The sequence below is a fragment of the Bos indicus x Bos taurus genome, chromosome 12 (genome assembly GCF_003369695.1).
Source record: "Bos indicus x Bos taurus breed Angus x Brahman F1 hybrid chromosome 12, Bos_hybrid_MaternalHap_v2.0, whole genome shotgun sequence".
Classification (NCBI taxonomy): domain Eukaryota; kingdom Metazoa; phylum Chordata; class Mammalia; order Artiodactyla; family Bovidae; genus Bos; species Bos indicus x Bos taurus.
In genome coordinates this window covers 16,375,702-16,400,641 of record NC_040087.1, presented here as the reverse complement: position 1 = coordinate 16,400,641, position 24,940 = coordinate 16,375,702, and the positions used below count along the sequence as shown (strand labels likewise).

Here is a 24,940-nt window from a genome sequence, read left to right as displayed (position 1 = left end):
ATTATTGACCTTCCAAGAGACTTTCTAAATGGCAAAAAAAAAAAAATTAGTACATTTTTAAAGAGTTCTAAGATAAAGAAATAAATTTTTCCTTTTATTAATTCTCAAGTACAGGTCCATTAGCCAGATAATTCATTATTCAAGTTTCCCCAATACTTGTGTTAAACATTAAGCAGAGTGTGGGTAACAGCCATCACTTTGAAATAGAAATCATACAGAATTCAAAGTTTATATCATATGGCATCAATTATATCAATGGTGATTAATCTCGAATGTGGCAAAATTTTAAAAGCTATCCACAAGTCGTGAGCCAGTTTCACCATATTGCTTATAAGGTCAAAGAAGGAATTATTACCACAAACTTTATTTTTGACAGAAAAAACCTTAAAGATATCACCAGTGATGTTTTTAAGTAGATATGATTCAGAAAATCTAAAGTTAAGAAAGCCAATCTTATGCACCAGTCCATTTGAAAATCCATACTACCTCCTTATACATAATAGAAATACTGTTTTTTTAATCACTAATGACATTTTATGTGTACAAAAGTGTTCAGAGAAGGCTTAAGTTATTATTTCATTTTCATGTCTTTCTTTGAAAATAGACACAGTGTTTGGGGGAATTTTAAATTGAGCTTTGTTATCTTTTGGATAAAATAAAAACTTGAAGTTTCTGCTGAAGCCTATAGTTTTAAGAGAAGGAAACAGACAATTTATTGTGCTTTTCTGTTTGAGAAAGCTCCTTCTTGACAGAACCACTCAAAATATACTTTTGAGCATCCATACCAGGAATAGTTCTGCATGGTGGGCAAACAGCAGTGAATCCTGGCAAAATTCCTGCCCTCCAGAGCTTACATTCTAGTGGGATGATCTACGCAAAACTAACAGGGATAATACATCGCATGTTAGACGGTGGTCCGCGCTAACGAGAACAATAAAGTAGAATAAGGAAATAGGAAGTATGAGGCAGGGGACCGCAAATTTGAACAGGATGATCAGGAAGAATTCACAAATAAAGTGACTGAGCAAACAGCTGAAGGAAGGAAGATAGGAAGTCATGGGAACATCTGGGGGAGGCACCTTTTCCAGGAGGAACAGCGAAGGGGAGAGTGCTGAGGTAGGAGAAAGGCGGGCCTACAGCAGGGACAGCAGGGGAACCAGCGGGGCTCACGAGGCTGATGATCTTCAGAAAGCAGCCTTCCGCGGGACCACGGACTGTTCCCCTCCAGGAAAGGACAGAAGGCAGCCAACTGAGGCACAGATGCAGATATCTGAGTGGATGGGGTGGTGGGCAGCCACTGAAGTTCCCATAACGATTGCCGCCAAGCCCAGCTGGGAGGGAAGGAGCAGGAGATGGTCAAGGTCTTAAGATGAAGTGTGAAGCAGTCGATAGGACAGAAGGAAAGTGGCCGAACCAGACGAACGGAGACTGAGTGCCGGGTGATTTGAGGACTGGCTGTGAGCTGAGAGTGGGATGGCCAGGATGGCCAGGGTGCGTACAGATGCCCAAGAGAAGGCGCACACTGCCTGTGTCCCTCTGGTCATGTCCAACCTTAATGCCTTTGCCCATCAAAAAAACTCATCTAGAAATGAAAAAAAAAAGTATTGACTTATCATGTGTAGCTCTGATCCCATAATACAACGTATGTAAGTGAGGAGAGCCAAGCAAAGTCCCCAGGGGTGAGCCTACTCAGCAGTAAGTCCCAGATGCTGGCAGGGGTGAGCGAGGAGGTAGGGGCAGTCCCAAGGCTAAACGGCATCTTCCCTAATGCTTCCCGCCGCAAGGAAGACCATCCACACTCAGTCATTTATAGGAGGCCTCTATAAGCTGGGCACATTATGCAGCTAGTGTATAGAGCGACAAGAATTTAGGACTCAGTTCATAACCTCAAGTACAGAGTCCAACAGGGGAAGAAGAGAAATCAAAGAAAAACGTACAATGAAAATGTACGATACATACACAAGATCTATATTTATCAGTATGGTTAAATACCAACTTGTCTGACAGGCTGAGAAAGACTTCAGAGAGGCATTGACCTGTAAGCTGAGTCTCTGGACGGTGTCTGGGAGAGCACCAGGGGCAGAACAGACAATTCACTCCAGACCAACAGGTGCTGCCCAGGTGAAGAATGGAGGAGGGGGTAGCTCACTGAGGAACCGTCACTGGCATTATGGTTTTGGTACATGGGGTTGATGCTCAGCAGGCATGCATGGAAACAGTAGTTACAGAGACTGGACACAAAAATCCAGGTGAGAAATGAGAAGGGCCAGGAGTAAGGTGAAGTCATCTGCAATGGAAGAATGAACATCATCATACGAGGGAATGGATCAGGGAGATATTTAAGAGGTAGAATTGGCAGAGTGATCTGCCAGTTAGTGATCTGTTAAATATAGAAAGTAGAGAGAAAGAAAAGCTGAGGGCATCTTGAGGTCTCTGGCTTGGGGAAATGCCCAGAAGCATGCTACTTGAAAAGGAATGCAGGGAGGAAAAACCAGATTTGTGGGCAATGGTGGGAGAGGAGAGCCATGATGAGTTTAGTTTTCAATACACTGATTTAATATTATCTAGGGGGCAACCAAGTAGAGTGGTCTGTTAGCCATGAGATTTGGGGTCTGGAGCCCATGATAAAGGTCTTGGTTAAAATGTAGATTGGAAGACATCAGCATGTAAATAAGGGGTGTTCATATATGACATCATCCTAGGAAAAACATGAAAACTGAGGAAAGAAAATGAGCTAGCAAAGGACTTTCTAGCAGCTGCCTCCATAAAGCCAATGCTCTTTCCCATCACAGTTTCTTGAAACCTAAAGGCTTGGTCCCATGGCCCAAGGGCCATGATGAATTCTGGAACCCAGACTTAGCGAACCAAAATCCAATGTTATTTCCACTCCTGCACTCTGCCCTACATGTTATTACACAGTTCAATGATAATGATGGTTTTGTACTGACACCTGGACCAAGTGTGTGTAATATGATGACAGCATCTAATTGCTATATTATCACTCACTTTTTAGGAAGTAATCAGGATCCATGCTTTAGAAATGAATATCCTTTCAGTTACACTTAGAGTCACAATCAATTCCTAAAACAACAAAAATACTGTAGGCTACACACCAAGGGAATTGAGAAGTTTGACTCCTTCCAGAAACACTTCCTTGGGCAATTTTTCTTTTTCTTAATGCTAAAATATGAAACAAAGCACGAACTGTCTACAAAGTGCCTGATTTCCAATTTTTAAAGTTCACATTTAGCTAGGGCAGCACTGATAAGAAAGGCATGTTTGTGACGGTGTCTGAATATAGTATATTCCATTGTAAGAACATGCAGTTTTTAAGTCTAGAAATAGTTTATTTCAGATGGTTTCTGTATCCTTTTTCACAGATCTAGCTGGAAGCTTCTTGCTGAACTAAAATATAATAAGATTGTTCATAGAAACTGTTTCACATTATCACTTACTAGCAACTACAATAGAAATACAGTTTATATTATTTAAGAAAGCATGTTAAACTGGCATATTATTTTCCAAAATATGGTTTCTGAAAGCATGTAAACAACACGCTTATTTTCGTGTGACTTCTCTTTCTCCTCTCATTTTGGTCACATGATTTACTTCATCTAGAGTTCAGGCATAACAAACAACTGTTGCTCACATCTAATTTTTAAAGCAAGAGCTCTTATCAAGTTCTGAAAAGAGCTAGTGTGCATGGAATAGATTTAGAAGTCTACCCTCTCTAGGTCTCTTGAATTATGCCTTAAACTTGAAGACAAAATAGATTTTATCTTTTCACTATTAATGGCTTTGCAAACAATTTGAAATCCCGATCTGAGAAAATGTTTTTGTCCTCCTGAAGTTCAAACTGCATGTTAGACCCATGCTAAAGTGGACACAAAAATGATGTAAAATGACCCAGGTTTGCAATGAGAATTCTCTAGTCTTCACACTGAGTCAGTGAGCAAAAACTGCCCCATCTAAACATTTTTATAGGTGCACCACACATATGGCACTAGTTCTGACCAGCAAACTCAGAGCCTGCCAGGACTACAAGTCACCATGACCACAAATCATTACTCAGCACTTACTGTCTCCCAGGCACACAAAGTGTTTTCCAAATACTCATCATCTCGTAAAAACCTCACAGAAAAAAAACATAATTCAAAAAGATACATGCACCTCAGTGTTCATACCAGAACTACTTACAGTAACCAAGACATGGAAGCAACCTAAATGTCCATCAACAGAGGAATGGATAAAGAAGATGTGGTATACATATATAATAGAACATTACTCAGCCACAAAAAGGACAAAACTGGGTAATTTGTAGAGATGTGGATGGATCTAGAGACTGTCGTACAGAGTGAAGTAAGTCAGAAAGAGAAAAACAACACAAATATGTGGAATCTAGAAAAATGGTGTAGATGATCTTAATTGCAAAGCAGAAGCAGAGACACAGACACAGAGAACAAAAATATGGATACCACGGGGGAGAGGATGGATGGGAGGAATTATGAGACTGAGAATGACGCATGTATAGAATAGATAACTAACGAGAATATTCTGTATAGCACAGGGTACTGTACTTAATGCACAGTGGTGACCTGATGAGAATGGAATCCACAGGGAGGGGGTATACACATATGAACGGCTGATTCGTTTTGCCGTGTAGTAGAAACTAACACAACGCTGTAACACAACTATACTCCAAAAAAATCTAATTTAAGGAAAACATTTAATGGAGATGTAGGGATAGTACATAGGGATAGAGACAGGGATACCTACTAGCAGATAAAGAAATTGAGACAGAAAGAAGTAAAAATAACTTGATCTATAACATACAGCTAAAAAAGTTGTGAATGTACTTCATGCCACTGAATGGTATATCGAACAGTGGTTAAAATGGTAAACTCTGTATTATGTAATATTTTACCCCCAACATCAAATATTATTTAAAAAAGAATAAATAGCCTATCTTGATTCCTCATACTAAAGTAAATTTCAGGTAGACTGAAATTTTAACAAGAAAAAGAAACAATAAAAGTACTAGAAAAAAAAAGTTGCAAAGCTGGGATTCAGAGTCCAGGCTCCATGCTAATGGTCTTCCACAAATTGCTATTTTACGGATAAAAACTACCCAAAGTGCAATTTTAAAGACCACTCTGATCATCATCAAATTAAATTTCATAATCACTCAATAGCACTGCATGGCTTGCTGGAAAATACAATGCTTTGGGCAGGTCCATCTCCTGTTGAGGAGCAAACCCCAACACAAGGTTGGAAGCCACCTTTTATAAAGCCTCAAAATTGTATCAAGTTGTTGGTCATGGAGACAGTTTCTCAGTGAGAGCACTTCAAGGGAGACTGCCAAGTGCACTAGAGAACCCACTTTTGAAACCTGTAGTTTAGGGGGAAGTGTTTGCTATGGAAAGGATGCAGAAAATAATCACACTCGTGTTTTAAGAAACCACACGCATACAGCGGAGAACAAACACAATTACAGTTTTCCAAAATACCTCAGAGTTGAAAGCTTGCAAAAAGCCTCAAAACTTGACTGCAGATCTAAAATAGAGTTCAGAGAGAGGAAGGAGGGAACAGATCCTGGTGCTGAGGTCTCCCAGTGGCCTTTGGACAGAAGAGTCCCAAACCTAGGGAGCAGAACTGCAAGGCAGCCAACAGAAAACCGGAGAAAACCAGAACTCCCCAAAGCTTGCAGTTTCAGAGTGAAGTTCATAAAAGTCTTCTGTAAAGAACTGCCCATCTCGTTTATTTTACCATGTTTCAAATATTGAGTTAATTAGAACTTTCTCATCATTGTTCTGAGAATCAGTCTAACTGCACTTGACGAAGGAAGGAAAGTCAAAACGCCCCTCTCCCCAAGCATTCAAAGCCTCAGTGCTGAGTATACTTTCCATTTGACAAACAACATGGTCCTTTCCCACTCCCAACTTCTTAATGTACACAGAAGCCAAGCAGAGAAGAAATGAATGAGAAAACAGAACAGGCTTCTGGGTGGAGCGCTCGTCAGATTGTGGGACTCCTGAAAGGCAGTATTAGACCAACGGGTCATCTTATGATGACTGGCATGCAAGATAACACAAAACACATTTCCACAGGATTAATAAAAAATAACAAGTGAGCTATGAAAAGTAAAAGACAGACATGGACTACAGATCCTGAGAAGACAGCTGTCGTCACTACTGTTTTATTAAATGGGGAAAGATTTCTTTCTGTCCCTATGAAGGATCCTCTCCTGGTCTCCCAGTTTGCAGTTCAGCTCACTGATTTTACCACAGGTTCAAAACCCCCAAGAAGCTCTGCACTACAGCCTTTGGCCTTTTTTTGTTTCCATAGTTTACCAGGAACATTGCATTACATTTCTTGAGAATACCCAATGAGATATGTTTACTTTCTGGTGTTGGGGGATATTTAATGCAGGCCACTGTCATGTTCAGAATGAATAAACATTCAAAATGTTTTGTAAACATTGTTGTTCATCTGCTAAGTCATGTCCGACTCTTTGTGACCCCATGGACTGTAGCACGCCAGGCTCCTCTGTCCTCCACGATTTCGCGCAGGTTGCTCAAATTCATGTCCATTGAGTCAGTGATGCTATCTAACCATCTCTTTCTCCGCCACCCACTTCTCCTTTTGCCTTTAATCTTTCCAGCATCAGGGTCTTTTCCAATGAGTCGGCTCTTCGCATCAGGTGGCCAAAGTATTGGAGCTTAACTTCAGCATCATTCCTTCCAGTGAATATTCAGGCGTGATTTCCTTCAGGATTAACTGGTTTGATCTTGCAGTGCAAGGGACTCTCAAGAGTCTTCATTACTCTAAGAGAAATCCAACGGGTATGTTCAGTGACGTTTAGCGGCATCAGTAACACTAGGTATTGTCCGTCACTACCCGACATTTTCTGTCACACGGGTTAGACAGGCAGCAGGGGACTGGCTGCAGCATAAAACAAAAGCCACACTGTTCTTGCACGTTGCCCCCATCACGGCATTGTACCTGGAAGTGACAGGAGCTGGACACGGTGTATCATGAAGCTGATGCTCCATGCAGCACATGGCCCACTGCCAGATGCCCCCGTGGTCTGAGCATGTGGAGACCCATGTCTTAGATGTGCCCTGACCCTCTATTTCCTATAAACCATATTCTTTCCAATGTGTGATTTTGTGGGATGGGAGGTTTTCAGGTATGTGTGTATCAAGCTTTTACCGAGATGCCTGGCATGGTAATTCGGTCCATGGACATGGAGAGAAAGAGAAAATAATGCAGGTACTTCAAAGATCTCACATGGGTCTCAAAACTACAAATGAAAAGGAAAACTCAGAAAAAAAAAATTATTAATAGAATTATCCCTTTAATATAAGCTATTGGAGGAAGTGACCAACAAACATGGGCCATGGGTAGCCAGGACTGGTACTAGCAGTTTCTATTGGAAAGGAGACTGGACGCTGCATCCTTCTAGACCTTTGCTCTGTGTGTGTGTGTGTGTGTGTGTGTGTGTGTGTACACGCACATGTGCCTACACTAATGAAAGGTGGACCAGGTTGAGAAGGAGGAAGAAGGAGAGGGGAAGCCTGGGAAAACAGTATGACAGGCAGCAGTCTAGCTATACAATGGAACGCTGGACAGACTGCCTCTCACTCCACCCTGCTCCCCAGCTCTGCCTCTCACATGTTACAAGGACTTGCATGGTTCACTCAATCCTCTGGGCCTCAATTTCCCAATCTGTCAAATAAAAATCCAGCCTTATCTAAAGCTCCATGGTAAAAGCAAAGAGTCAGAAATAGAACCATCCCTTCTCACTACCTTACTTTCCAGGAAGATGGACCTGTCATTACATTTACATTTACAGATACCAGTATAGGAGGAAGCACGCTGAAATCCAAAATGTGACTTTCAAATTTCATATACACACATGTACTTTCAGACACGGGCTGGTTGAGATGAACTGAATCTTTCCAGCTGGCCAAGAGAGATTATTATTATTTCTACTTTCCCCCTTCTTCTAAATAGTATGTGTACAAACCAATTCTTTGTAATCTTACAGATCGAAACCCCACACCCCCCGCTCCAGGCTGCCCTGTCTGTGGGATTCTCCAGGCAAGAATACTGGAGTGGGCTGCCATCTCCTCCTCCAGAGGATCTTCCTGACCCAGGGATGGAACCCACGTCTCTTATGACTTCTGCATTGGCAGGCATGTTCTTTACCACTACCCCACCTGGGAAGTACTCCAAATGGTATATTTACAAGTAAATGACAGAACCAAAATGCAAACCTAAGCCCATCTGACTCCAAATCCAAGGCTTATCCAATTTTACCACATGTCCATATAAAAGATGTGTGCTGCTGCTGCTGCTGCTGCTAAGTCGCTTCAGTCGTGTCCAACTCTGTGCGACCCCAAAGACAGCAGCCCACCAGGCTCCGCCGTCCCTGGGATTCTCCAGGCAAGAACACTGGAGAGGGTTGCCATTTCCTTCTCAAAGGCATGAAAGTGAAAAGTGAAAGTGAAGTCGCTCAGTTGTGTCCGACTCTTAGCGACCCCATGGACTGCAGCCTACCAGGCTCCTCCATCCATGGGATTTTCCAGGCAAAGATGTGTGAGGCAGATGAAAACTCCCAACCAATTCCTCAAACATTAATTTGAAGAACACATATGAAGAAGTTAAAGGAAATACTGCTACTGGAAACACAAGTCCCTGCGCCCCACACACGGTGGGGCCCAAGACCCCTACAACAGCGGAAGTCGGGTGAGCTGGGGGCCCTCAGGGAGCAGGCAGGGCCCGCCCTCACCTCCCTCTCCAGCTCAGGACCACCACCCCGCGTAGTCTGAATCCCCCCTCACTAACCGTGGTTGTTAGTGGTCGGGACCCACTGCGGCACAGGACCACTAACGTTGGGTCTTTGACAGTTGGTTGCCAGTGGGCGGGGACCACCAGTGGGTCCTGGGTGGACCCAGTGCCTACCAATGGTGCAGGGTAATGATGTCCACTGGAGGAGGGAACGGCGAACCACCCCGGTATTCTGGCTGTGAGGACGCATGAACAGTACGATAAGACACCGGAAGATGAGCCCTCCAGGTCGGAAGGTGTCCAATATGCTGCTTGGGAAGAGCAGAAGGCAACTGCTAACAGCTCCAGAAAGAATGAAGCGGCTGAACCAAAGCGGAAGCGACACTCGGCTGCGGATATGTCTGGTGGTGATCTGAAAAAAACTCCGGGAGGTGGTGAAGGACAGGGAAGCCTGGCGTGCCGCAGTCCATGGGGTCACAAGGAGTCAGACACGACTGAGCGGCTGAACAACAACAATGCACAGCAATGGCTGCATGCTAAGGACAGCGCTTGCTCCGCTCTATTATGATAAACCTTGTGTTATCTAATTTACAATAAAACAGAAAGTCAGAATATTACAATCACGTTCACTTTTGTTTTGGGGGGATTTCTTTTTTTTTTTTTTTTGCATAAACCCACTTACAGGGGCATTCGAATAATGAAAGAAAACAACGAAAAGCAAGAGTCGCTATTAATTTTGTATTTAACACATGTGCTCTTTTCCATCCATGTCAGCACACAAAAAGGGCTAAAACTTATCTAATGAAAATTGAGTCTAACGTCACACGGTTTGGCAGTCATTATCAAGGTTGCCAGGCTTAAAATGAAATTAAGCAGAAACTAACCAACAAAGGAAACGACTACTTTACAACTCCTTGAATTACCCAGAAAATTTCTCAATACAAGACCGTGTATTAAGCACAGTGGAAGACTATAATGATGAAAAAGTATTAAAACATAGCCTTTTTAGCTCATCACCCATTTCCCAATTGCAATTTAACTCAACTCAATCTGTATTTAATAAAAGCTGACTCTGTGCCAGACCCTAGCCAGTAGGTCTATCAAAACAACAGCACAGGACTTGGCACATTATGGGATGGCCCCATCTTGAGTATGACCCAATATGGCCCTTGTCAGGCTTCGGAAATTAAAACCTCCCACCTTCCACTTAGAGTAGCTATCACCAATCCTTCCATCCATCTGTCCACCCATACATTACTCATCCGACAAATACTTCTGTTGCCTATGCTGTGACCTAGGGATTTAAAGACGGAAACTCACTGTTCCTGCTCTCAGGTATTTCTAGTCCAAAGAAAATGACCTCAAAAGACAGAATGAACGGTAACAGCTTGGTGAGTTCAAAACACGTCTTGCACTGCATAACCATGTTCATAACAGCACTGTTCACAAGAGCCAACAGGTGGAAGCAGCCCAAGTGTCCATGAGCAGAGAATCCACACAACACCGTATATGCATACAACGGATACCATTCAGCCTTAGAAAGGAAATTCCAATACGTGCTGCAACTTGAATGCACCTTAAGGACCTTGTGCTGAGTAAAAAGAGCCTGACTCAGAAAGGCAGCCACTATGTGATTCCACTCAAGAGACATACTCAGAGTACTCAAGTTCATAGAAACATAAAGCAGGATGGTGGCTTGCAGGGTCTGGGGGACAGGAAAGCGGATAGCTGGGTAGTTTAATGGGTACGGAGTTCCAGACTTGTGAGATAGGAGCCCTGTGGGTGGATGTGGCTGCTCAACAACGTGAATATGCCTAGTATCACTGAACTGTGTGTGTTTAAAAATGGTTGAGGTTGTAAATTTTATGTATATTTTCTCACAATTAAAAATAAAGACATGTTCCCTCATTCTAAGATACTCCTCCCATTAAGACATGCGGTCTATGTACCCCTACCCCCTTTGTGACCCCCTTGATGAATTCAGTGTGGCAAACGTCACTCTGCGTGACTTTCAAGCCAGCCAGGTTCTCCCAGGCTCTCTTGGGACACTGATTCCAGGAGACTTCATGCACCACAGAAATCTAGCTGTCCGAGGCAGCCATGTGGAGAAATGATACTGAGAAAGAGAGGTCCCAGAATCCCCAGAAGTTCCAGCCCCCAAGGGTGGGAACTTCCCCACTCCCATACCATCCCTGCAAGCAAAAGAGCCTCTTTGGTGAGCAGCCAGCACTCTCTGACTGTGACCACGTGAGACTCCAGTCACTAACCCCCAGGTGTGCCCAGTCAACACTCTAGGTTGATGGGCAAAATAAATGATGGCTGTTGATCTAAGCTGCTGTTTTAGGGTGACCTGTTCACAGCGCTGGACAGCTGGAGCACAGAAGTAGCAGAGGACGTGAGAGGCATTTGAAAGCAGGCGGTCCTAACAGGGACCGAGGGCGACGGGGATGAGGAGACACTTAAGCTTAAGCCCCACATGCACACAAGGCACCACTGAGTATGTGGGCAGGGAGAAGGCTGCGCATCCAGATAGGCAAAGCCGGCAGGTATGACCAGAACCCGGTTAGAAGAGGGGTAATGGCAAATATGAGGGTGATTGTCAAGGCTCTCTATGCACATGACCCAGAGGCTGCTGAAGATACTGAAGGTTTCTTGGTTTTTGTTTTTCTGGCTACAAGGCATGCAGGATCCTAGTTCCCCAACCAGGGACTGAACCCATGACCCCTGCATAGGAAGTGTGGAGTCTTAACCACTAGCCTGCCAGGGCAGTCCACTACTGAAGGCTGTTAGGTAAGGAAGTAATAGGAGGACTTCCATACTGGTCCAGTGGTTTAAAATCCACTTTCCAGTGCAGACGACATGGGTTGAATCCCTGGTCAGTGAAATAAGATTCCACATACCAAGGGGCAACTAAGCCCGTGTGCCACAACAAAGACCCACAGCAGCCAAAATGAAAAAAAACAAATCTAAAAAGAAAGTAACAGGAAGAGTTTCAGTGGGAGGAAGACCACTGATTGTAATAAATCTTCCTAGTATAACATTCGACTCTACAAGTAAATGCTGTTGCAACAAAGGTTGAACTGTTCCTTGAAAAAGTAATTCACAGATTTGGAGTGGCTGTATTAAGCTCACAACATTGAGATTTTTCCCGTCAATAATATCCCCAGGTCACTCCAAAGGTGTTAGTAGTGTTTTCCATTCTGTTTTCCTTCATGCTGGCTAAAACAGATTGTGCCCCCAAGATAAGCAGCAGAATTCTAACTTTGCAAGGAATTCCCCCCCAACACCCTCCCCGTGCTGCACCTGTTCTGAGACTACTCACAGCAGAATCCCTTCAGGCTCCACCGATTCCCTGCAAGACTTTCCAACTCGGTGGATCTCCTGATATCCAAACCAATTTAAGAGGCAGTTGTGTCCTCTTACCAAAGAAAAAATGAAAAATCCCATTGAAAATGGCAATGTATCAGCGAGCAGGGATGGGCTAGGAATGGGGAGAAACTGAGGGACTGCCAAGGGGAGGTCATTCTGAAACTCACTTTGGTGGATCCTGGTGGGTTCTCAAAGTGCTTTCCTTAATAAGGTGCAGAACACATCCATCCTCAAACTCCACAGCAGTCAAACCCAACACCAGAGAACGAAAATGAACGAAAGGAGCTCTTACAATGGTGTGCTCTATTTTGCCCACACAGATTATCTTATAATCTTACATAAACTCAGCCTGCAGAAAATGTTTTGCAAGTTAAAAATAAAGTCATGGTTGCATTAATTATTCTTGGGAGTCAAGGAAAGGAGGTGGGGCAGCAGAAGGGAAAAGAATGATCAAATTGGCACAATCACTAATGGAAGATGATGGGATTAATTAAACATATCCCTGGAGAAAAAGGCTGACTCTGAACAACAAAAGGAGTCACCCTCCAAAGGATGAAGTAGATTTTTATAAAGGAAGCTAGAGATTGGACACTTTGCCTTTCTGGTACTGAAAAGCTATCACTTTATAAACATTTTGAAAGGCTGTTAGTCATGTATTTGTGGCTTTCCTTATCCAGAAGATTTGCCTTCTCCTCATCACTATCCTTTTATTAAATGTCGTCTTTCTCCCACCATTAACCATCTTCATGCCAAAGCCCCTACTTAGTCTGGACATTCTAAATAACCGCAAGCATTACCCTTCCCCAAGAGTATGCATTATTATCATTATTAGGGCCCAGAAATTGCTCCCAAGATGAGGCAGGATTGCGCGAAACACACCAGATGACAGGTCCCCAGCTCACACAGAATCTGCAGCCCTTCACCAGCTGCTCTCGGCGAAAGCAGAATATAAAGCCCCCTCTAAAATCTCGTGCTCAGTTTCAATGGATGCAAATGACAGACCGGCATCTTTTAACTACACTGAGAGCTTCCAGCCCCGCTTTCTCTGGGACACATGCCAGGGGGATCAGCTATGACACCCTGGGTCTCTCTCCAAATTCTGTTTTCCCAAAAGGCTTAGGCTCAATGAGCAGTACGACACAAGAAAGCTGCTTCACTGAAATTACTAATTGCAAACTTTTTTTTTTTTTTTAATAAAAATGAAAGGGAGTGGTAAAGGATCTTGACAGAAATGCCAGCTTTACCATGGCACTCTTGAACATGGCTGGAAATTTCTGCAGGCTGTCTGGTTGTTCAAATTCGGAAGTACATTTTCTTAGCTTGAGTCATAGCATAAATTAATTTCAACAAATTAACAACCTGAGAATTTTTATTTCCCTTTCATGTGACAGGTTGTCTGGGTCTTTGACAGTTCCCCTGGGGTTTATGAAAAATCAGCACTGCCTGAGCGATGTACTCACCGGATGCCTTCCAGGACGAAACTTTCATGGCAGCATGAAACAAGCGTGGAATCTTCACTGATCCTGGGAACACGATCCACTTAACAAGGGTTCTGCAAGTTGGTGCCTGCTGCTAGAGACACTGGCAGGACTTGCACTGATTTTTAATGAGCTTCTGCAGGCAAAACACTTGCAGATGCTTGTCTGTTAAGAAAGATGCAAATCACACCCACCCAAGCTGAAGAGAATGTAAATCTATTTAATGGTTGAGACTGTACAGCATTGGATGGTTTACATCCTTTGGAGGGCTCCAGTGTCACTGAGTTGGTTAATGATACACTCTCTTATGGAGAAGGCAATGGCAATTCACTCCAGTATTCTTGCCTGGAGAGTCCCATGGCCAGAGGAGCCTGGTGGGCTACAGTCCATGGGGTCGCAAAGAGTCAGACACAACTGAGCGACCAATACACACACACTCTCTTAACCAAGCAAATGGTTGGCCGACTAGAATTCAGTCAACACTGAAGATACAGGATACCCTGCCTTGGGAAGAACCATAGAAATGAAAAGTGTGCTTATTTAGATTTCAGTGTTTTAAAGTTCTTTATTTCACAAAAGTGTCACCTCTTTGTTTTACTTAGTTTTTGTAGAGTATTTATTTTTATTTTGGCTGCACACCATGCGGGATCTTAGTTCCCCGACCAGGGATCAAACCCATGGCCCTGCATCGGGAGCACAGAGTCTTAACCACTGTATCGCCAGGGAAGTTCCCATCCTAGGGCTTCTTTAAGTAGCAACTTCTGTTAGCACATTCCATTTAATTCAATTTACTCAGGAATGATCAATACACACATTGCATGGAAATTTCTATTACCTAAGGAAGAATAATGCAACATTTGCTTTACATTTCAAGTCCAATGTCTGGAACACAAGTAAAATAAGCCTGCATCTTATCCACCTTCTAAACCTTTCCAGTTTCTAAGAGCATAAATAAGTGAAGTGAAATCAAAGTTGCTCAGTCGTGTACAACTTTTTGGTGACCCCATGGGCTAAAGTCCGCCAGGCTCCTCTGTCCATGGGATTTTCCTGGCAAGAATCCTGCAGTGGGTTGCCATTTCCTTCTCTAGGTATATGGAAGGGATTAGATGAAGTTCTGCGGGATTCATGAATGCAAACTTCTCAAAGCAACACTCCCATCCACTTGATGAGTTTTCCTATTTTACCATCAGAAGACACTGTAAAAAATATCAATTGTTTAAAATATAATATCCTTTTTGCAACTCTGAGGGATGGGATGGGAAGGGAGGTGGGAGGGGGCTTCAGGATGGGGGACACATGTACACCCATGGCTGATTCATGTCAATGTATGGCAAAAACCACTATAATATTGTAAAGTAATCAGCCTCCAATTAAAATAAATAAATTAATTTAAAAAAATATTATCCTTTTTGAGTATAAAGTGGTGACTAACTCCCTATATTCCCTTACTATACTAGGCTATAACCTTATATTATGAAGGGTATTATAATATCAAACTTATTGTATACATCTAATATAAGGTTTATCTCTTCCTGAGAAATTTAGTTAGAGCAATGGGAAGTAAGTACTGCAGAACTCCATCACTGCTCATCCAGACCTTGTCAAAAGTCTTACCCCAACCTCTCCCCTCATCTAATGCCATGAGAATTAACTTAAGAGGTCACACATGGAAGCCTGTCACTCTCCTGCTCAAATAACCTTTTATGGTTTCCTACTTTGGCTTCCAAACCGAAGTCAGAATTTGCTGTCCGAACTTGTGTGTATGGCATTCACCCACCTACGCTCAGAGCTGACCTCTGGAGAGTCAGCTTGGCCGCCATCCACTCAGCGTGCACGGCTGGAAACTGGAGCACAGCCCTTGCCCTGAAGCCACTCGGGGCCGAGTGGGAAAAGGACAGATGCAGAGGCCACACCGAACCTGCAGTACACCCCCCACAGGCTGGCAAATGCCATTTTGCCGGTGGAGAAATATCTGACTGACTGCACTTACCCTGGAAGACCTTCTGTCTGGGCTGAGGAAGTGGGGTGAAAAGGCTGCTAGGTCCAAGAAAACATGCTCACAAGTAGCTCTACTCTAATGACCCCCCAAATCTCTTGGGTTCTGAGGTGCAGAGCATGAAGAGGAAGGTCTAGGGGAGAAGGAGCGTGTGTGGGCGTTGGCTGACCAGGACACAGAAGCTCTTCTCAGAGCCCAAGATGCCAGAACCAGTTCCCCTTAAATGCTGTCAGAACCCAATGAATCATACATTTCTTACAAAAGCCAGGAAAGACAGCAAGTTTCCCCACAACATTTCAGCATGCAATATAAAGTAAAGGGCTTCTCTGATGGCTCTGTGATAAGGAATCTGCCTGCCAATGCAGGAGACACAAGTCCAATCCCTGATCCAGAAAGATCCCACGTGCTAGGGAGCAACTAAGCCGGTGCAGCACAACTACTGAGCCTGTGCTCAAGAGCCCAGAAACCACAACTCCTGAGCCCAAGCACCCTAGAGACGGTGCTTTGCAACAGGAGAAACCACCACAATGAGAAGCCTGCACAGCCAACTAGAGAGTAGCCCCTGCTCGCCACGACTAAAGAAAAGCCCGCACAGCAATGAAGACCCAGCACGGTCAAAAATAAACAAAAATTATCATCAGCTAATGATTTACTCAATATCCCTGCAAAATGGGGGGGGGGGGGGTGGGGAGTGCAAACTGAGTATAGTCATGCACAGAAATGCCCAACACCGCTATGTTCAAAATGGAGAACCAACAAGGACCTATCGTATAGCACATGGAACTCGACCCGGGGTTGTGTGTCAGCCTGGATGGGAGCGGGAGAGAATGGATTCATGTATATGTATGACTGAGTCCCTTCCCCGTTCACCTGAAAATATCACAACATTATTAACTGGCCATATCCCAACACAAAATAAAAAGTTTAAAGTTTGAAAGAGAAAAGAAATGTCCAATTCCAAAGGCAAAATTAGGCAAAAAGTTAAGTTTCCGTGGCCTTCCCTTGGTGGCTCACACAGTAAAGAATCTACCTGCCATGCAGGAAACCTGGGGCCACCTGATGGGAAGAGCTAACTCACTGGAAAAGACCCTGATGCTGGGAAAGATTGAAGGCAGGAGGAGAAGGCGGCGACAGAGGATGAGATGGTTAGATGGCATCACCGACTCAATGGACATGAGCTTGAGCAAGCTCCGGGAGATGGTGAAGGACAGGGAGGCCAGGTGTGCTACAGTCCATGCAGTCACAAAGAGTAGGACACGACTGAGCGACTGAACAACAGCAACAAGTCCCTGTAGACTTCAGCAACACAACTCATCATTGTTCTAGAAAAATATGGCAGATTATCCACAGATCACTTCCCTGCTACACAGCTCCACACCTGATGAGTTACCTGAGCAAGGTTCCTATGATGATTACAACCCTGTCCTTGGGGTCCCACACCTGTTTCTGCTGGAGAATACTACAGACTCGCAATTTACTCTACACTTGTCATTTTTTCCCTTAGGAGTTTACTGAACATAAATGCATATACCATAAAAGAGTGAACACAGCATGTCATCATTAGTGTAAAAACAGGAAGAAAATAATAATAACCTTTCCTATTTGTTGGTACCTAAGTAAGGATATACGAGAATGTGGTAACCTGGTTGCCTGGAAGGAGGTGAACTGGGTGGCTGGAGACAGATCTGGTGAGGAGTTTGCACTCTGTACCTCTTTGCATCTGTCAAATCTGAAACTGTGGAAATGAATCCCTGAGACCAAATAGTTTACCAAACCAACACAGATACCAAAATTACATGATCTCCATTCATAATTTAAATTGTAATTGAACCAAAAGGAAATTAAATATACTCTTTTCCTTAAAAATATATTTCATTTAATATTAAGAGAAATCAAATGCAATTCTAGAATTCTGGAAAATGTGTTACCAGTAGTAATACTAGGACTGAGTAGCCAAAAATCCCAAGAATCTGGTAAGATTTTCCTAAACATCTTTGTAAACTGTGAAACACCATCCATATAACAGTTATTAGTTCACCTAATAACATGCACTAAAGTTAATAAAACCCACACAGGGATAACATGACTGAGGAAGATCCATGGAGGCAGTGAGTTTCTACATGGATCCTAGGAGAATTCAACTCTGCACCTCCTCGTGGCCAAAACTAAAATTAAAAAAACAAAAACAAGCATGACTGATGAAGTAGGAAATGAGCAGTTACAAGCGGGAAAACCCTATAAAGTATTCAGGGTACACTAAGTTTTGTTGTTGCTGTTTTGTTCTTTATTAAACGCAGGCTTTGAAGAAATGCCCAGTGAGACATTCCTGAAAGGCTGCTGTAGTCTCATGTCCCAAGTCCTCAACATCAATCCCCACCACAAATGCAGAAGACACCTCTATACTTACGATTTGGGGCAGCAATTTGTCTTTATTCTTGTAAGTTTAGGGGAAAATATCAAAGCAAAATTCAGTGCAGCCAACACAAGAGAATAATTTTCCTACACACCAGGCTCTGCTAAAATTCGAAGTAGCTATAATTTGGGCTTCCTCACAGCTCAGTGGTAAATAATCCACCTGCAGTGCAGGAGCTGCAGGAGACGCAGGTTTGATCCCTGTGTTGGGAAGATCCCCTGGAGGAGGACGTGGAAACCCACTCCAGTATTCTTGCCTGGAGATTCCCATGACAGAGGAGTCTGGTGGGCTACAGTCCACGGGGTCACAAAGAATAGGACACGACTGAAGTGACTTGGCACACACAAAATTTTAGTAGAGGAACACTCATATACATGGCCCATAGGATACTCTGAGGGTGTCACTAGCAGGGTGTAAAGCTTCCAGAAGAGAGGGGCTATGTCTGATTTATCTTTGTGTCCAACTAGCTCCATAGACTCTGAAAACTACTTAATGAATATCAAACGAGGGGGATTTCCCTGTGGGTCCAATAGCTAAGACTCCACGCTCCCAATGCAGGGAGCCCAGGTTAGATCCCTGGCCAGGGAACTAGATCCCACATGCTGCAACTAAGACCCACCGCAGCCAAATATTTATTACTAAATAATAATTAGTTATTATTAAATAAATATTTTAAAATATCATATCACTTCTATGTGCAATCTAAAAAATAAGATACAAATGACTTATTTACAAAACAGAAACAGACTCAAGGACACAGAAAACAAAATTATGGTAATCAAAAGGAAAAGGAGGGAAGAGGTAAATTAGGAGTCTGAGATTAACATTCTCGTGTGCTAAGTCGCTTCAGTCCTTTCTGACTCTTTGCCACCCCATGGATTGTAGCTCACCAGGCCCCTCTGTCCATGGGATTCTCCAGGCAAGAATACTGGAGTGGGTTGCCATGCCCTCCTCCAGGGGATCTTCCCAACCCAGGGATTGAACCCACATCTCTTATGTCTTCTTTACTGGCAGGCGTGTTCTTTACCACTAGCGCCACCTGTGAAGCCCTGAGATTAACATACACTACTATATAGAAAACAGATAAACAACAAGATGCTACTGTATGGCACAGGGAACTACATTCAATATCTTGTATAATGGAAAAGATATTAAAAAATGTGTGCGTGGGTAGGCGTGTGTACAAAATGGAATCACTTTGCTGTGTATTTGAAGCTAACATTGTAAATTGACGATACTTCAATACATTTTTCTTCATCTAAAAAATGAAAGAATAAGTGGATAGATGAATATGATGTGAGGAAATGACATCTTTTGCCACTTTTTTCATTTTTTTAGTTGAAGGATAATTGCTTTACAGGATTTTGTGGTTTTCTGTCACACATCAACAAGAATCAGCCACAGGTACACCCATGTCCCCTCCGTCCTGAACCTCCCTCCCATCTCCCGCCCCATCCCACCTTTCTAGATCGTCACAGAGCCCCTGCTTGAGTTCCCTGAGTCATACAGCAAATTCCCATTGGCTATCTGTTTTACATATGGCATTGTAAATTTCCATGCTACTCTCCATACATCTCACCGTCTCCTCCCCTCTCCCATGTCCATAAGTCTGTTCTCTATGTCTGTTTCTCCATTGCTGCCCTGAAGAAAATGGCAATTTATCAAGTTGGAAAAAAAAGTCTATAGGGCCCATCTCGGAGGAGAGCTTTTATCTTCTTTAAGGAACTTTCTTAAAATGATCAATTTCTAAGGAGAATCTGAGCAAGTAAGTCTAAGACAGTAAGGCCACCTAACTGCAACAGAGAGCAGGCTTGAAGTCTGCCTTTTAAAGAGAAGGGTTAGGCACATCTAAGACTATGGAGCCTGTGGGGAACCTGAAGTCCCGACTGGCCCTGCTAGGACCCTGCCCCTGTCACACGGCCGCCTCTCTCAGCCTCCCCAGCCACACAGGAATGCAGCTCAGATGACCCTTTGTGACTTCCTGCTTCAAACGTGTGAGCTCCAGCTCACAAAAACACAGTGTTAGAGGCGACCACACAGAGGAGCCTACACCCTGACTTCACAGAAGGAAGCAGGGAGGCTTGGACAAACGAACTGACTTGCCCACGCAGCTAGTAGGTCACTGGTCCCGGGATGAGAACCAAGTTCTCCTGGCCCTGGGTCCAAAGTTGTGTCTAAATTTGCCGCAGTCCTCTGCCTGAGAGGATGACCCCTTGACTTCCCATCCAAAGCATTCTAGTATTAATACAAACAACCCCAAAGACATCTGCCCTCACCCAGAAGCCCGCCTGAAAAGCTGTTCACCTGACAGACCGTCTAACCATTTCATGATACCACCTCTGAAAAACGTGCATAAGAAAGAAATTTCAGATCACTTACTCTCACAACAGAAAAGGAGATTTATTCTGGGGTATTAAAAAAAAAAAAACAAATGGCCACAAGTCTGTTTTCCACATCTGCACTCCATTCCTTCCCTGCAAGTAGGTGTATCAGTACCATTTTTCCAGATTCCATATAAGCTTTAATATATGATATTTGTTTTTCTCTTCCTGACTTATTTCACCCTGTATGATAAGCTTCAGGTTCATCTACCTCAATACCACTGACTCAAATTTGTTCCTTTTTATGGCTGCGACGAATGGAGAAAGTAGCATTGACATATACACATTATCGTGCATAAAACAGATGGCTGGTGGGAAGCTGCTCCGTAGCACAGCGAGCTCAGCTCCAGCTCTGTGATGACCTAGAAGGGCGGGATGGGGGAGGGAGGGGAGGCAGGCTGAAGAGGGAGGGGATATATGTATAATTATGGCTGTTTCACCTTGTTCTTCAGCAGAAACCAACACAACATTGTAAAGCGATTTTCCTCCAGTTAAAAAATAAATTAAAAAACGATAGTTCACTTCTGTTTTTCAATACAGTACCACTTAAAGTTCTCTGGGAGGAACCTGGAAGTGACTTAAGAAGTTACTCTTACTTTCATTTTTAGAAGCTCACTAAATAATAGATGAACATCAGCCCCCTCCCAACATGCACATGCACCACCTTCTCCCTGTTATTTTTTTACAGGCCAGGCTTAGAACCAAGGACAGGGAGTGGAAGGATGCTGTCATCTTAAGGACAGAGGCAAAGCTGTCTCTCAGACCATGGTTCTGTTCTAAGCTCATTTTGAAGGCAAATAAATTCTTTTTATGGAACGGTAACATAAAAACTTAGTTTATAGGGCTCGGTTTCTGTCTGGTGCCATTTACTTTCAAGTTTTATTTGGAAGTTGGTCTTAAGCCCAGGTAGACTCTGGGAAAAAAAAGTACTGTCATCAGGGTACAAGGTCCAGTATTGTTCCAATTGGCTAAATAAAGCCAGTTTCCTTATCTGCAAAACTGAAACTCACTCCAGGATATTTTTCTTTTCCCAACACACAATTAATTCCTCTGCCAAATGCATTACCGCAACTGAATTCTAAGTCTCTTGTTTACATTTCCAAGAAACGATGTTTAATTACTCCAGGAGAGAAATATGAGGGAGCTACTCAAATTGTTCACAAACCGTTAGGACCAGGGTTGCCTCACAGGAGGTACAACAGAGAGGGAAGGCAGGAAAGAGACCAGTATTTGGTGTGCTTCATCTAATGGGTTCTTCTCACCGGCATTCAAAGCAGGAGGCTTCCTGGGAAGTTTTTCCATCAAACCCTTAATAATAATAATTCCTTTTTAAGACAGTCCACACAGACTACCATAGTTGGGCATGTCTGTACACATCAGAAATACTTGTAGAAAATACAACTGAAAAATATTCAATCTTGGGGACCAAAACATTCCTGAAACTCTTGGGCCTAAAGCTCCTTTTTGTTCTTGGATAACAATAAGACAAAAGCCAGTCTCCATACATACCCACAAGGAACGTCTGGATGAAGGAATACACGGAAGTTGAAAGCTGGATTTTAAAAAAGCAAAAATTGCTAGAGGTGCATTTGAGGCCACTTAGCCAAGGAAGAAACATTTCTAAGAGCAAGAACCAAATCATCAGTAGTGATAACTCGGGTTCATTGCTATGCAATGAATTCATCAGTGTGGACAAGAAACCAGTGGTAGCCCTAAAAAGAATGGCACCCTCAAAATTAAATGTATAAGGAGGTGGGGCAATGGAATGAGGTCAGAGTCCCAGGTGCCCAAATGCCAGACGGTGATTTCCAAATGGTCTCTTACAATGTCATTCAACTCCAACAGGATTTTCTGAGTCACCGTCGTCTCTTCCTGGGACAGAATGTTTTGAAATTGCACTGATAAACAATAGAGGAAGTTCTCCTTACATCATTACTCATCTTGACTATCATAATACCTTTCATCTGAGTGTGGCAGGGAAAGTTAACACAATAATACATAAGGGAGTTGAAATAAGGAGAATCCACCTGGAGGAGGGCATGGCAACCCACTCCAGCACTCTTGCCTGGAGAATCCCATGGACAGAAAAGCCCGGCAGGCTACAGTCCATAGGGCTGCAAAGAGGCAGACACAACTGAAGCAACTTAGCATGCACTGACTATTCATTTTCAAGGGAAAAAATGAACAAAGCTGTCAACCAGAACATATAATTCAGGGTAAAATTTTAGATGTGATTGAGAAATAGCATTTACCACCAGAGATCAGATTTTATCAAGACTCTCTTTTTTAAATGTTTTCTTCATCGTACATGTTTTTCCCTCTAAGAACATTTTGGTTATTTAGCCTTTTATGAATTCAGCATTGCTTTTTTTTAAACATATTTCCCTTATGTGGATTTGTTTGGCAGATGTTTATGACTTTAGTTTTATGATTTGTTCACAGATCATCTTTAAGCTCTTTTCATATTCTGCCCTCTAGTCTTTATCAATTTCATCTCTCTGGAACCAGAAACAGCTTCCCAGAATTCAGGGACCAACAACCATCACACTATGTTACCTCAAAGGTGTCATTAATGAAGTCAGTGTCAAGAGCTTAAAACACATACAACCTGGTTTACCTAAGAAAGTGTTGATGAAGCAAAACAACCCACTAATGTTTTCACGCTGGAATAAAAGTGTGCTTGGCCCAAACCACTTCAAAAGCCTAAGAGTGGGAGGTAGGAATTCAGAGGACATTGAGGAACATTTCAGAGTTGAATGATGATTCTGTGGTCACCTTACTTATGCTGTGTCAATTCAAATGCTTTCAGCTACAAGTTACAAAGAACCCATTTCAAGGGCTTAAGCCATGTCCTACCCCAGACCAGTAAATCAGAATCCCGTTGGGCAGAGCCCAAGCATCTGTATTTAAAGCTCCCAGAGCGATTCTAATGAACAGAGTTGAGCAATGAAAGCTCTGGCCCATCATGTTTCAGCCCTCAGGCCTCATACCACCTACCTAAAGAGCATAGACGGAGAGGTCTGAACAAAGTTGGCATTTTATCATCATGGAAGAAATGATGGGGGTGGGGGAAGAGACGACTGATAGGGAAGGAGCAGAGAGTGGTAAGTAAAAATTTAGGGGGCTTCCCTGGTGGTTCAGTGGTAAAGAATCCGCCTGCTAATGAAGGAGACATGGGTTCGATCCCTGATCCGAGGAGATCCCATATGCCACGGAGCAACTAAGCTCGTGCGCCACAACTACTGAGCCTGTGCCCTAGAGCCTGGGAGCCACAACTGGTAAGCCCATGTGCCAAAAATACGGAAGGCTACACACCCTAGAGCCTGTGCTCCCCAATAAAAGAAGCCACCACCACGAGAAGCCCACACACCACACAACTAAAGAGTAGACTTTTGCCGCAACTAGAGAAACTAAATAAATAACAAAACAATGTAGAGGCTCATGTGTGTTTTTCCCCCCCCAAGGATACAGAAAACCTGACGACATGTATTATGCCGATCTGAAATACTAATGCACAAACAACAGGTTTCTGCAGCTTTTCAATGGCTTTTAATAATTACCTTATCCATCAATGTACATACATGTATATATGCACTTAACCAGAAAAACTTAAGATTACTTAAGCATGATACTGTATAATTTCAATAGGTCAAAATGAAAGTGGCTTCCTTATATTATGATTCTTCATAATTGAACAAGTGCATAAATAGCAAATTACATTGCCTTGGAAATGAGTAGGAAATACTGGTTTTCACCAACTTGTGTGATCCACCAACGTATATATACTCTTAACCAGGCACCTTCAAATTACTTAGCCACTGCAATCTGTGATAGGTAAAAATGAACTTTTTTCTTCCTTAAATTGCTGTTCGTAACTGACCAAATAAACAAGCAAAAAATACACAGCCTTAAAGATGAATAAGGAAATAGCTTTATTCTTCAAAACAATATTGTACTGTTTCTTAGAAATCATCTGCTTATCTAGGAAGCCATGCATAAGTAGTATAGAATTTTTCTTTTTCTCTGATCTTGCTTTGAAAACACAAAACTAAACCTACTTAAAACAAACAGTTCCAAATGCTAGCCTATTCATTTTCTCCAAAAAAACTCAAAGGTTAAAAACAGAGTGGTTCTTGGAGTGATCTGCCTGGTCTCTGGCAGAGCGGTGCTTCAAAATCAACACATACAGACCCATCTCTCTCTTATGTGGTAAGAGTTTCAGCAAAACTGTGGGCTCTTTTTATGAACTTACACATACAGCCCAATTCTGTAACAGATCCAATTCCAAAGCATCATGGTATGTCAAGTGACTTCTTTCTTATACAACTTAAAGCTACAGAATAGAAATATAATGTTGTTGTATGTCAATTATACCTCAATAGAAATAAATTAAAATGTTTTTAAAAAGAAGAGCAAATCATAAACTGATGAAGCTGTGCTTTATTAAATAAAAGGCTCTCCTCTCGAAATTTTTAACTAAAAAATCAAATATTTTAAGAAGTAAAAATAA

The 24,940-nt window shown here is 42.8% G+C and overlaps 1 protein-coding gene across 5 annotated transcripts in view; it reads right to left on the bottom strand.

Moving 5' to 3' along the window:
- The window catches only part of LRCH1 (leucine rich repeats and calponin homology domain containing 1), a 215,359-nt gene that overhangs the window by 118,596 nt on the left and 71,823 nt on the right, over window positions 1-24,940 (bottom strand). Inside the window, exon 1 of one of the 5 annotated variants that reach the window (XM_027557226.1) lies at window positions 13,623-13,665. The exons of the other annotated variants lie outside the window; for them this stretch is intronic. Coding sequence (XP_027413027.1) covers window positions 13,623-13,650 — 28 coding nt within the window. The 5' untranslated portion in view covers window positions 13,651-13,665. Of the gene's footprint in view, window positions 1-13,622; window positions 13,666-24,940 lie in introns of those variants that run through there. 5 annotated transcript variants of the gene reach the window in all.